Source organism: Podarcis muralis, chromosome 4 (genome assembly GCF_964188315.1).
Source record: "Podarcis muralis chromosome 4, rPodMur119.hap1.1, whole genome shotgun sequence".
Taxonomy (NCBI): Eukaryota; Metazoa; Chordata; class Lepidosauria; order Squamata; family Lacertidae; genus Podarcis; species Podarcis muralis.
Genome location: NC_135658.1, coordinates 6384368 through 6397240, shown reverse-complemented (window position 1 = coordinate 6397240; position 12873 = coordinate 6384368). Strand labels below are relative to the sequence as shown.

Below are 12873 nucleotides of genomic sequence, written 5' to 3'. Positions count from 1 at the left end.
TCACATTCATTCTGAGCTTGTGCAGGGTTTTCCCCCCTGCACCATCGAGGGCTGAGATTTTTCGGATTATTAGTGTAATCTGTGTCTTCAAATGGGTTTCCCATGACTTAGCAATGCCAGCGGAAATGTAAAGCGAAACTGAGAGGCGCAGAAGTGGTCGCTTCCAGGAAAGGGGGAAGTCCAAGTCGGCTTTTGAAGGATCAGCAATCCACAAAATGTTCCTGGAGGTGCTTGAAAGAACGAACATGAGGTTTGTCTGGTCCTTTTTTGACTCACTGGCGAGTCGTGGGGGTTTTGGGATACTGCCAGGCAGACCCTACATCAGGCAGGCCCCCACCTGGCTCCAGCCACCGGCCAGCAGCCGGGCGATCACCAATCTCCCTTGGAACAGCATCAATCAGCGACACAAGCCTCAGATACGTTTAGAGACCCATGCACGCTCTACCAGCAGAGTGAATAAATCTTTGCACAGTGGAAGAGGCGGACAGAGCCATGTGTACGCAGTATTTACAAGCATTTGTTCAGCATAGTTCTCTGTGCTCCTCCCAGTGGCCATTCCTCCTCCGGTCACTGCTATGGATTCACACCATTTGAAGAGCAATGCCCATCAACTTTTTTTGGGGGGCGGCCCCCTCACATGTATGCTTCCCTTCGTCTCCAGCAAAACAGCAACAACAAATGCTATATACAAACAGAAGTTCCCAGCAAAATGTGCTGGAAATAAACAGGCATGTGACACACAACAGTCATGCCTGTACCCTTTTAAGGTGAAATGGAACTATATCCTAACAGGGGGCAGAGAGGCATAGCTGTCAAGCGTCCCTTATTTAGCGGGAAGCTCCCTTATCCCAGCACCGTGTCCCGCCGCTGTCCCAGATTGATGATGTCCCTTAAATTTCCTGGGTTTCAAAGGAAGCAGCTCCTCTCCCTCCCTCCCTGCTGGCCAGGGAGGAAGGAGGCTCCAACTGTATTGCTTGGCTGCCCGGCCCGCCTCCCTCTGTCCTCCTCTCACCAGCCTCGGCCCCTGGGAGCCCCTCCCAGCCGGGACTGGCGGGAGCCTCGGGCCCTTCCGCCGCCATCTTCCTCGCAGCCGCCAAACTGAGCATCTCTGCCTGGGGCCTCCCCTCTGCCCGTCACTGCCGCTCCCACTAGGCTGTATTGCGGCTGCACCGCCGAAGGACCCAGATAAGATGGGCAGCCTGGCGTGGGCTATGAATTGCTGAGGAGCCTTGAGAGGAGAGCGAGGGCAACCATAGAGAAAGCAGTTCAGAGAGAGGAGGTGGAGGCGCGGGCGGGTGTTCCAAGGGCTAACCATATTGGGGGAGAGCGGAGGAAGGACCACAAGCGCTTCTCCCATAGATTTGTAGTGGTAGACTAGCATAGATGGTCTGATCTGCAGGTTTACTTTGGGCGCTATTTCCCCCCCCCCCTCTTCCTCCCGCCCCGCCTGATGGAACTGAGAGCTGCAGATGGAGCACAAGAGAAAAGATCCAGAACTGCAGCAGCATCTTCGTAGCTTGGACTTCGTTTTGCGCGAAAAGTGGTTGTTGCTTGTAGTTATTTAATTGCAGTGTTTCATCAGCTGGTGTCTTGAGCAGCAACCTCTGGAAACGAAGGGCTAAAAACCGGCGCTGCTCTGCCAAATTATCTGGTCCCTTTTAACTTTGTATTTCAGCTGGTTGACTAAAATCCCTTATTTGGGCTGCTGATCCCTTATTTTCGAGGCTGCTGGTCCCTTATTTTCAAATCTGTAAGTTGACAGCTATGAACTGGTCACTGCTATGGATTCACACCATTTGAAGAGCAATGCCCATCAACTTTTTTGGGGGGGGGGCGGCCCCCTCACATGTCTGCTTCCCTTCGTCTCCAGCAAAACAGCAACAACAAATGCTATATACAAACGGAAGTTCCCAGCAGACTGTGCTGGAAATGAACAGGCATGTGACACACAACAGTGATGCCTGTACACTTTTAAGGTGGAATGGAATTATATCCTAACAGGGGGCAGAGAGGCTGGAACGCAGACATGCTGCGCTGACCCCCAAAGCACCCCAGGACCTCTGCAACCCACCTGCTTCTCCATGCAAGGAAACCTTTCCCCCCAACTCTCTTTCAGCCCTCTTTTTGAGCGGAGACACTGAGAAGGGCAAGCCTGGATGTTACATATTTACAGAAACAGACGAAACTCACAAAACAGTAGAAAACAAACTGGACTTCGGAAAAGGGCAACTGAAATGATCCAGGCAGGGTTTTCCTCCCCACCCTCTCAGGTGGGCGCCATTGCCAGTCTAAGAGAACGAGGGAGGCATTCAGGGCGAGTCTTGGCACCGCTTTCTCTAGAAAAATAGCCCTGGAATCCCGGGGACTCCCCTGCGAAGAAAGGTTGCAGCATTTGGGACTTTTGGGTTTTGAGGAAGGTTACCAGACGTCCCCGTTTCCCGGCAACAGTCCCCGGATTTACAAATCAGTCCCCTGACAAAATCTATCTATTTAATAGGAAGTTGAAAAGTATCCCCAGATTCATTGAAAAAACAAACTGGTAATCTTAGTTTAGAGAAGAGGCGACATGATAGGAAGTTGGAAAATTATGCATGGAATGGAGAAAGAGGGTAGAGAAAAGCTTTCCCCCCTCTCTTGTGGACCACCAGAACTTGTGGACATCCCTAGAAGCCAAATGTTCGAAGTTTCAGGGCAGAGGAAAGAGAGGACTTTTTCACGCATGGAACTCCCTCCCACAGGCGACAGTGAAGGCCACCAAGTTGGACAGTCTTAAAGAAATTCACAGAGGAAATAAATAATAATAATAATAATAATAATAATAATAATAATAATAATAATAATAATTTATTTATACCCCGCCCATCTGGCTGGGTTTCTCCAGCCACTCTGGGTGGCTTCCAACCGAATATTAAAAACAACACAACGTCAGACATTAAAAACTTCCCTAAACAGCCCCTAGCCTGGAGGGCTCTGCTCTGCCTCGCCAGTCAGAGGCAGCGATGCTTCCGCATGCCAGTTCCTGGAAATCCCAGGAGGGCCAGGTGCTCTCGTGCTCATGTTCTGCTGGGAAAGGGACAAACCACATCTTACGAGAAGTTGTCAGTTTTCCTGGAAGTATTAGAGAGCTTTTAGTTAAAAACAGGTGCTGCAGATTTTATGGGTACCTCTAGGCCATGTATAGGTAGGCAAACTAAGGCCCGGGGGCCAGATCCAGCCCAACTGCCTTCTCAATCCGGCCCATGGACAGTCCGGAAATCAGCATGTTTTTACATGAGTAGAATGTGTCCTTTTATTTAAAATGCATCTCTGGGTTATTTGTGGGGCATACGAATTCATTCATTTTCCCCTCCAAAAAAATATAGTCCGGCCCCCCCACAAGGTCTGAGGGACAGTGGACCGGCCCCTGCTTAAAAAGTTTGCTGACCCCTGCTCTAAGCCATGCTTAAAAAACAATTTAAAATATTTGGTGAAGAATGTGGCATTTTGTTTTGTTTTGTTTTGGCTGCTGGGGGCATGTGGGTGGGAGGCAGGGCTTTCCTTTGTGAGTCAGGAACCAGATGTATAAAGCTCTTCCTTCTCCCTCCGCTCAGACACCCCCCTTGCAAAGAGGACGAAGAGGATGTCTTCAGCCACAGGTAGGGAGCCAGCTGCCTCCGCCGCCTCTGCCAAGGCTTCTTAGGCACACTCTCTGCAGCCTCAGTGGCGTCATCTGCGCCCACACGGACGTGCCCCTTCAGTGGCATCGGAAAGAGGGAGGAAGCAGCTGCAGGTCCAAGGGGAACTTTCCCTCTTGCTTGAAGTGTAACTCTGTACGCTTCAAACCGAGGCTGCACACCTGCAAAGCCCAACTTCCCTGAAGAATCCTGGGAACTGTGGTTCTCTGAGGGAAACCAAGCCTTGTGAGGAACAGTTGAGGGAGCTGGGGGTGCTGGGCCTGGAATGGAGGAGACGGGGAGGAGGCAGGAGAGCCATCTTCAAATGCCTTCCACAGGGAAGTGGAGCAAGCTAGATTTCTGCTGCTCCGGAGGGAAGGATCCAAACCAAGGGATCCAAATGGCAAGGAAGGAGATTCCGACTCAGCAGCAGGAAGCAACTTTTGACAGGAAGAGATGTTCAACAGTGGGAGGTGGGTCTCAGTCAGGGATTCTTGAGCTGTTCATTCCTGCAGACCCTCCAAGCGTCCTTATTTTCCAGGGACATCCCAGATGTAGAGAAGCCGTCCCAGTTTCTGATTTGATCCCAGAGTGTCCCACTTTTCCTTAGAATGTCTCTATTTTCATTGGAGGAATGTTGGAGGGTATGGAATTATCTGACTCCAGAGCCGTCTAAAGGCAATCCTGTATAGGGAAGGGTTTTTTAAAATGTTTTAATGTATTTTTATATATGTTGGAGGCTGCCCAAAGTCTCTGGGGTAACCCAGTAAGATGTGCGTGTATGAACAGTAAAATCATCCTTCTCTATTTTCATCAGGGAAATGTTAGAGGGTATTTTCCTGCACTGCAGGGAGTTGAACTAGATGACCCTTGCGGTCCCTTACAATTTTGTTCTACGGGGGCATTTGTGAATGGCCATTTTCAACCTGGTGCAGTAGTGATAAAGATACGTAATAATTTGCCCATTCGTTTTATGCCGGCATTTACTCGTTTATTTATTCCTTGCACTTCCACCTTGCCTTTCTGCCGAGGTGCTACACAAAGTTAAAATGCTAAGACACATCCATGAATGGATGGAGGACGTACAGCTGGCCAGTGGTGGCCTTGGTGACAGTGTGACAGGGGATACCCATGGCTCTTCTTGGCCTGACTGCCTCCCTCTGAGGGAGAGGAAGGAATCCCTTGCTGGGAACTAAGCGCTTTGTCACTTTTCGCATTTTATTACGTCTTAGGACCTCTGGCACTCATGCTTTGCTTTTGTTTTGCATTTGCCGTACGCCACCTTGAGACCTTTGTGGTTGTGGTTGTTGTTTAGTCATTTAGTCGTGTCCGACTCTTCGAGACCCCCTGGACAAGAGTACGCCAGGCACTCCTTTCTTCCACTGCCTCCCGCAGTTTGGTCAAACTTATTTTGGTAGCTTCGAGAACCCTGTCCCACCATCTCGTCCTCCGTCGTCCCCTTCTCCTTGTGCCCTCCATCTTTCCCAACATAAGGGTCTTTTCCAGGGAGTCTTCTCTTCTCATGAGGTCGCCAAAGTCTTGGAGCCTCAGCTTCAGGATCTGTCCTTCCAGTGAGCACTCAGGGCTGATTTCCTTCAGAATGGAGAGGTTGGATCTTCTTGCAGTCCATGGGACTCTCAAGAGTCTCCTCCAGCACCATAATTCAAAAGCATCCATTCTTCAGCGATCAGCCTTCTTGATGGTCCAGCTCTCACTTCCATACATCACTACTGGGAAAACCTTAGCTTTAACTATATGGACCTTTGTTGGCAAGGTGATGTCTCTGCTTTTTAGGATGCTGTCTAAGTTTGTCATTGCTGACCTTTGTGGTACAAGGAGGCCAACGGGCAAAGGAATGGAAAGAAGCAGATCTTTGCAGACAGGCATTTCAGATGCCTCAAAGCAGCACTTTTGCTGCTCAGCCCCACCCTGCGCTCCAGCCACTGCCATTCACCAACCAGGCACCTGGCTAGACCATGGCTAGACCATCTCCTTTCTCTCTTAACCTGTCAAAGCCATCTAAACCACTGGCCATTGCAGCATCCTGCAGCAGGCAATTCCCAAGGTTCACGACGTGCGAAGGAGAGCTTTGCACATTGTGAGCTGGGGAGAGGTTCCCTTGGGGTGCAGGGCTCCGGGGCCAAGCAATGAGCTGGTGGAGACTCTTGCTGGCTGCACATGCTAACTGTCTCTCTTTCTCCCCCCCCCCCCCCCCGCTTCCTTTCCAGGCCTCCACCACCAGGCACGCTGCCTGCTCTTGGCCCTGATCTGCAGCGGCACCTCCTTCCAAGGTAAGGCAAAGTGGCCAGGGGGAGGAGATAACCCTCTAACAACACCCCCTCCTTTTAAGAACCCCCATTGGCCTTTTAAAAGTGAGTGATTAGCAGTCAGGAATCAGCTGCCCCACACCCAGACCTTTCCAGAGGGTCTCCATCACCTTTGGCAACATCTCCGTCTGGAAACCCAGCCTGGTGAGGAACGGTTGAAGGAGTTGGGTATGTTTAGCCTGGAGAAGAATGCCAGGCGATGTGATAGCTGTCCCAGACATCTGAAGGCAGCCCTGTTTAGGGAAGCCTTTAATGTTTAACAGACTATTGTATTTTAATGTTTTGTTGGAAGCCGCCCAGAGTGGCTGGGGAAACCAGATGGGCGGGGTAGAAATAATAAATTATTATTATTATTATCAGGAAGAATTTTCTGGTGGTAAAAGCTGTTCAAATGTGGAGCGATCTCCCTTGGAATGTGGTGGACTCTCCTTCACTGGAGAGTTTAAAGCAGAGGTGGGGGGGTGTATGGATCTGCCAGGGATTCTTTAGCTGAGATTCCTGCCTTGCAAGACTGGATGACCCTTGGGAGCCCCTTCCAACCCTACAATTCTACCCAGAACAAAGAGCCTGCTGTCTCTTTGGCAGGGCTGAGGCAGGGGCCTAATCCACAGACTCCAGAGCCAACAGCGGGTGCGACACCAGAGCATGGAACTCTGAAACAGATGTTAAATGCAAAGGGAGAGCCAAGCAGAAACTGTCCGCCAGTCCCTGAGCAGACTGTTCCGCAGGCTTTCGTGGCACAGGGCTTGCCAGCGCTTGGGAACCAGAGATTAAGGGGCAGTGGTGGTCTGCCAACATGCTCAGGAGTCCGTATGATGCCTTCAAGGGGTGCGTGGCCTGAATGCCTTTGCACCTTTCGGAAAGCGCTCTCTATTTTTCAAAACACTATAAGCAGGTCTAGTTGTGGTTCTCCATCTGAAACCGCACACCGGTCATCTTGGGGAGGTTAGGAGGTCATCTGTCTGCACCAGCAGAAAAGGCTTACCAAGGGTCCCAGGGAGCCTCTTCAAGAGTTTTCTCTTTTCAGATGCAGCCGCAAATGTGCAGCCGCACATATCTTCTGACCTTGTCGTGCAGAAGCCTTCCTGTGGTAAGTCCTGCCCGCTTTGCAGAAGCAAGTCAGACCGGTTTGAGAGGGGTGCTGTGGGTCTGGGGGAATGATTGGTCTATGGAGGGACGATAGCCAATGAAGCCTAGCTTTGGGAACCTTTGCCCCCCCCCCCAGAACATGAAGGTTGTCCCTCCAAGACCCACCAGGAGCAGCTGGAGTCGTCCTTAGTATAGAGCGCAAGGCTTGTCAGGAAGAATCGGTCAGCCTCTCCTTAGAGAACTCCCGATATTTAGATGCAGAAGGATTAAAGCCCCTACAGGGAATTATTTCTTTGCGCAAGGAATATTGCCTCAAATCCAGCAGGTACCTCAAAGCGGCCCACAAGCAGCAAGCTGGATGTTGGAAGACCCAGGAGAGAGAGAAAAGAAAGGACTTCTTTATGAAGCACGTAGTTAAACTGTGGAACTCCCTGCCACAGGAGGCAGTGATGGCCAGCAATCTGAATGGATTTAAAGCAGGATTAGATGAACTCATGGAGGAGGAGAGGGCTATCGATGGCTCCTAGCCAGGCTGGCTTTGCTCTGGCTCCACTGCAGGGGGAGTCAATGCTTCTGAAGGAGTCGAGGGGGGTCTTGTGTTCAAATCCTGCTTGTGTGTTTCCCATCAGGGCAGCTGGTTGGCCACTGTGAGAAGAGGACGCTGGACCAGATGGGCCATTGGCCTGATCTAGCACCCTCTTATATACTTGTCCACACGTGGGCAGCCATTTGGAACTTGTATTCCAGAGGGTGGGGGAAGCTGGGGGAGCCTGCTAGCCCCCCTCCCCCAAATTTAAAGGTGATTCATGGTACCTTAAAGACTGATAATTTTGAGGCAAGCAGGTGGGGTGCCTGAATGGGGCAGTCTTTTACCATGCAGCCTGAGGTTATAAAGCACATTTAAAGCCTTCAGACTGGAAGGTGTGGAGAACAGTCCTTTGGGGGGCAGAGGAGACTTGGAGCGCTCACTGCCAATGTTCTCCCCGCAAGGCATTTATTGAAACCAGCAGGACCCCCACCCCCCACAAAGAGGGCTTCTGTCTGGCCGGCACATGCACACACACACCGTTTGCTTTCTCAATGTCCATTCAAGATTGCCCAGGTCCCCACAGGTGTGCAGTCTACCCTCTGCACCCCAGTAATTTCTTTCTTTTTTAAAAAAATTGATACAGGAAGGAAAAAAAGAAAGAAAGAGAAAACACAAATACCAAATTACACACAGGAATAACCACAGGCACATAATTTTCTTAACAAACAATAAAACATAAATTGGTCTTAACACTAAAGACCCAACCTCCCGTCTATTCCATATTTCAATTTCATATTACTTATTGCCAATACACACTTTTATCATAATTAAACTTTTTCTTAATATATCTAATTTCTTATATCTACCTTGCAACTATTACTGAAGTTCCTCAAATGCTGCAACAGAATTTAAACTGCACCCCAGTAATTTCATGCGCCATGTGCCTGGTCCTCCAGAACCACTCCCTCCAAAGGGGTGGCTGTTTGGCCTTCCTTTCGGACCCTGCCAGGTGACTCCTTGTGGTCTCTCCTCCTCCTCCTCCTCTTCAGGAAAACAGATCCGCATCCCGTGCGAGGGCTACACAGATTACGAAGACAGCGGCGTCATGTACTGGCTGGCCAACGGCCAGTTCGTGTCGGAATTGTACCCAGGTGGAGAAGTGAGCGAGGGGCGCACTGAGTGAGTAAACCCTGCGGCTTCCGGGGGACCCGACGTTCGGTCTATTGCACTGCAAGGGGTTGGGCTAGATGGGCCTTGGGATCCCCCCCCCAAAAAAACCCCTGCAGCTCTATGGTTCTGAAATGTCAGAGCACCTGCCTTGCATGCAGAAGGTGCCAAGTTCAGTCCCTAGTGGCAGCCCCTCCAGGGAGGGCTGGAAACCCCTTCCCTTCTGACCCCATGGAGAGCGACTGCTGCTGGTCGGAGGAGCTCGATGGAGCAGCTGTCTGACTCCCCTCGAAGGCAGCCTCTCATGGACGGAAAGTCGGGGAAATGGTCTTCCATGGTTTCCCCATGAGCCCAACTCTCAGGGGCCACAAGGAGGAGAGGCTTTGCTCGGGGTCCAGCCTTTCCATGTGGCACCTGCAGCAGCCTGCGGCTTTCGGAGGACCTGCCTCTGCTGTTGCACCTGGCCACGTTCAAGGTGGTCCGATTATCAACGGCCTCAGCGCCTAGGGCTTGCCGATCGAAAGGTCGGCGGTTCGAATCCCCGCGGCGGGGTGCGCTCCCGCTGCTCGGTCCCAGCGCCTGCCAACCTAGCAGTTCGAAAGCACCCTCAGGTGCAAGTAGATAAATAGGGACCGCTTACCAGCGGGAAGGTAAACGGCGTTCCGTGTGCTGCGCTGGCTCGCCAGATGCAGCTTTGTCACGCTGGCCACGTGACCCGGAAGTGTCTGCGGACAGCGCTGGCCCCCGGCCTCTTGAGTGAGATGGGCGCACAACCCCAGAGTCTGTCAAGACTGGCCCGTACGGGCAGGGGTACCTTTACCTTTTACCAGCCACAATGAAGAGACGTGGGTGGCGCTGTGGTCTAAACCACAGAGCCTAGGGCTTGCCGATCAGAAGGTCGGCAGTTCGAATCCCAGCTCCTGCCAACCTAGCAGTTCGAAAGCACGTCAAAGTGCAAGTAGATAAATAGGTACCACTCCGGCGGGAAGGTAAACGGCGTTTCCGTGCGCTGCTCTGGTTCGCCATAAGCGGCTTAGTCATGCTGGCCACATGACCCGGAAGCTGTATGCCAGCTCCCTCGGCCAATAAAGCGAGATGAGCGCCGCAACCCCAGAGTTGGCCATGACGGGACCTAATGGTCAGGGGTCCCTTTACCTTTACCTGCCACAATGGCTATTGCTCTGTCTACACAGCTGGAGGTAGCGATACTTCTGGGCACTAGTTGTTGGAAACTACGGGAGGGGAGTGGCTCTTAGGCTCGGATCCTGCTCGCTGGCTTCCCATGGACATCTGCTCGGCCACTTTGAGATAAAAGGGTTGGGCTAGGTGGCCCACTGGCCTCACTCTGCAGACTCTCCTTATGTTCTTAGGTGTATACGAAGCCCATAATAACTTGGGACCAGTTACTTGCAAGATCACCTTACCCCACATAGAATCAGAGTTGGGACCCCCGAGGGACATCTAGTCCAACCTCCAGTCATGCAGGAATCTCAACTAAAGCACCCAGGTGCCCGCTCGACTGCGTCAATCTGTGAAACTGGCAGTTATACCTGTTCTGCATTTGTAAGAAATCAGTCTTAGTGTGCTAGTACTTGCACTCTCCCTGCCTATTGATGCCAGGCAGAGATGTGCTCTTTTGGGCCTCTGCAGAAAAACCCAGAATGTTTAGAACGCCCTTGTGTTTTTAGGTCATTGCTGGCTTTAAACTTTCCCCAACAATTTAAAGTTTTTGCTAATAATCTCGCCATGTTGCTCTTTTCGTCAGCCTCTGAGGCTTTTCCAGAACCAAGCAGTGTATAAATCTCATGCAACCAACACTAAATAAAGGCACACACTTTCCCCATCTCGTTCTCCCCGAAGGTCCGCTGTCCCCCTTCCAACTTATTTTCTGCCTTCTTTCTCTTCCACACCCCAGGGAGAAAGCCAAGGGCGTTGGCCTGTCCCTGAAACGGGAGCTGATCATCAACACCTTCACAAAGAAGATACAGAACACAAGATTTGAATGCATCATCCTCGATCCAGCAGGTGCAGCGCGAAAGGCTGTCGCCTGGAAGCCGAAACCGCGTTTCAGGAATCAGCCTGGCAAAGTCCCAGAGCAGGTTGAGAGCAGCAGCGCCTAAGGACTTTTGAACAAGAGCTTCGGAGGTAAACAGGCAGCTCCCCTAAACTCTGCACCTTCCAATTGCTTGTGTGCAAGAATTGTGAGCGCGAGGTCCTGCCTAGAAGAGGAAGGACTGGACCTGTGAAGCACATTTCTCTCCAAGCGGAAGAACCTTGTTGCAGCAAGGAGCATGCATTATGCAAAAGTGTTTGCTGGGCACTCACAGCAATGCTGTCCCCAGGCTTTCCAGCTGTAAAGGTCTTTAAGCAGATGACCACCTGTCAGAGATACTTTAGCTGAGATTCCTGCACTGCTGGGGCTAGGACTAGATGGCCCCTGGCAGACCCTTCCCACTCTACAATTCTAAATGCAAAACAGGTTTTGTCATCTCGTTAAGGTGGCAGCGGCTCAGGGTCCCCCTTCGCCCTGCGACTCGAAAACGGCAAGGCCCCACCTTTGTGCCTGTTTGTGGGCGATTCTGAGAGAGATGCTCTCCAGCAAAGAGGCAGCTGCAATTGTTGGCAGTCGCAGGTAGGGCAGCAGAGCTTTCTCCGACAAGATATGAGCCAGTTACGCCAGCACTGAGTTGATCTTGCACTCCTCTGACGCTCTGCATTGTACTGACACAGGCCTACAGCCTGACATTGTGGCCTCATTATTTCCCAAATAAATATACCACTTGTTAAAAAAATACCCACAAAGTGGTTTCCATGCGTACGTGTGTGTGTCGTGTCGTGTGTGTGTGTGTGTGTGTGTGTGTGTGTGTGTGTGAGAGAGAGAGAGAGAGAGAGAGAGAGAGAGAGAGAGAGAGAAGGCACCCAATGGGTCATTTTAGCCCCTGCAACCTATTTTTCTTCCTTTATGTGTACAGTGGTACCTTGGTTCCCAAACAGCTTGGCTCCCGAACAAATCAGCTCTTGAACGCCGCAAACTCATGTGAGTGTTCTGGTTTGCTAACTAGAAGTTGACACGTCTGACACGGCTTCCAACTGAGTGCAGGAAGCTCCTGCAACCAATCGGAAGTGGCGCCTTGCTCTTCGAACTGTTTCATGAGTCAAACGGACTCCCGGAACAGATTAAGTTTGAGAACCAAGGTACCACTGTACAACGGTATAATAGCCAGGCTTCCCCAACCTGGTGCCCTCCAGACGTTTTGAACTGCAACTCCCATCAGCCCCGTGTTGGGGGAAAGCTTGCTTTGTAGGGAGAGGAGAAATTGCCTCCTCCCTACATCTGACGAGGTGGGCTCAGGCCTGTGGTATCTTGTGCTACATACAGAAGCTGCTCTGAAAACCCTCTTTCTGTATTTTGCTGTTCCACAGGGACACAAGAGGCAGGAGGGCAGCAGTGCAGCACAGCAGCCGAGGGATGGGAGAAGAGCAGGCGTCGTGGCTGCTGGGCAACCAACTTCCGGTTGCTTCTGCTCTCCGTTGGGTCACGCAGCATCTCTCTCTGCTCCAGGCAGCACAGCACCCTCTCTGCCACCTCCAGCCACCCACTCCCGAGGAAGGAAGGAGACCTCATTCCTCAAGGAAGAAGGAAAACAAACGGGACACAGAGGGTGTGGGAAAGGTAGCAAAATTCCTGGGGGATTTTAAACCTGACCCATATAGCTCCAAGCAGCACGTAGAACTGTGTTAAATAAAAGCTAGAGGTATCCTCTTTATGTTCCAGCTTGAACAAGTGGACGGCTGCCGCTGGTTTTTCCTGCTGCCTTCATCGTCTCGCCTCCACTCCCAGGAGGAGCCTGAAATACAACGCTTTTAAGTAGCGTCGCATCCCAAGCTCCTTCCCCTGGTGGAGGATGTGCTCCATCACTGAGCGAAGGTCCTCTTTGGACAGCAGATATGCACAGGCTTAATTCATGTGAAATGCTGTTCTCGCTGGCTTCCAGTCTGGGGGCCGGGCCCATCACACAGGGCTAGCTTGGTCTTAGAAAGATGTAGGAGTCGGGGACAAGGAAGCCCCATGTTCTCCCTTGCACCAAGGTCCTCCTCTCAGGTCTTG

The 12873-nt window shown here is 51.4% G+C and overlaps 1 protein-coding gene across 1 annotated transcript; it reads left to right on the top strand.

Moving 5' to 3' along the window:
• Positions 1-1397: 1397 nt before the first annotated feature.
• Positions 1398-12549, top strand: IL18BP (interleukin 18 binding protein). Its single transcript, XM_028725767.2, has 6 exons — positions 1398-3635; positions 5882-5944; positions 7008-7070; positions 8648-8777; positions 10681-10910; positions 12189-12549. The coding sequence occupies exons 1-5, from the start codon at positions 3620-3622 to the stop codon at positions 10883-10885; spliced, it is 477 nt and encodes a 158-aa protein (XP_028581600.2). The 5' UTR covers positions 1398-3619; the 3' UTR covers positions 10886-10910; positions 12189-12549.
• Positions 12550-12873: the final 324 nt, after the last annotated feature.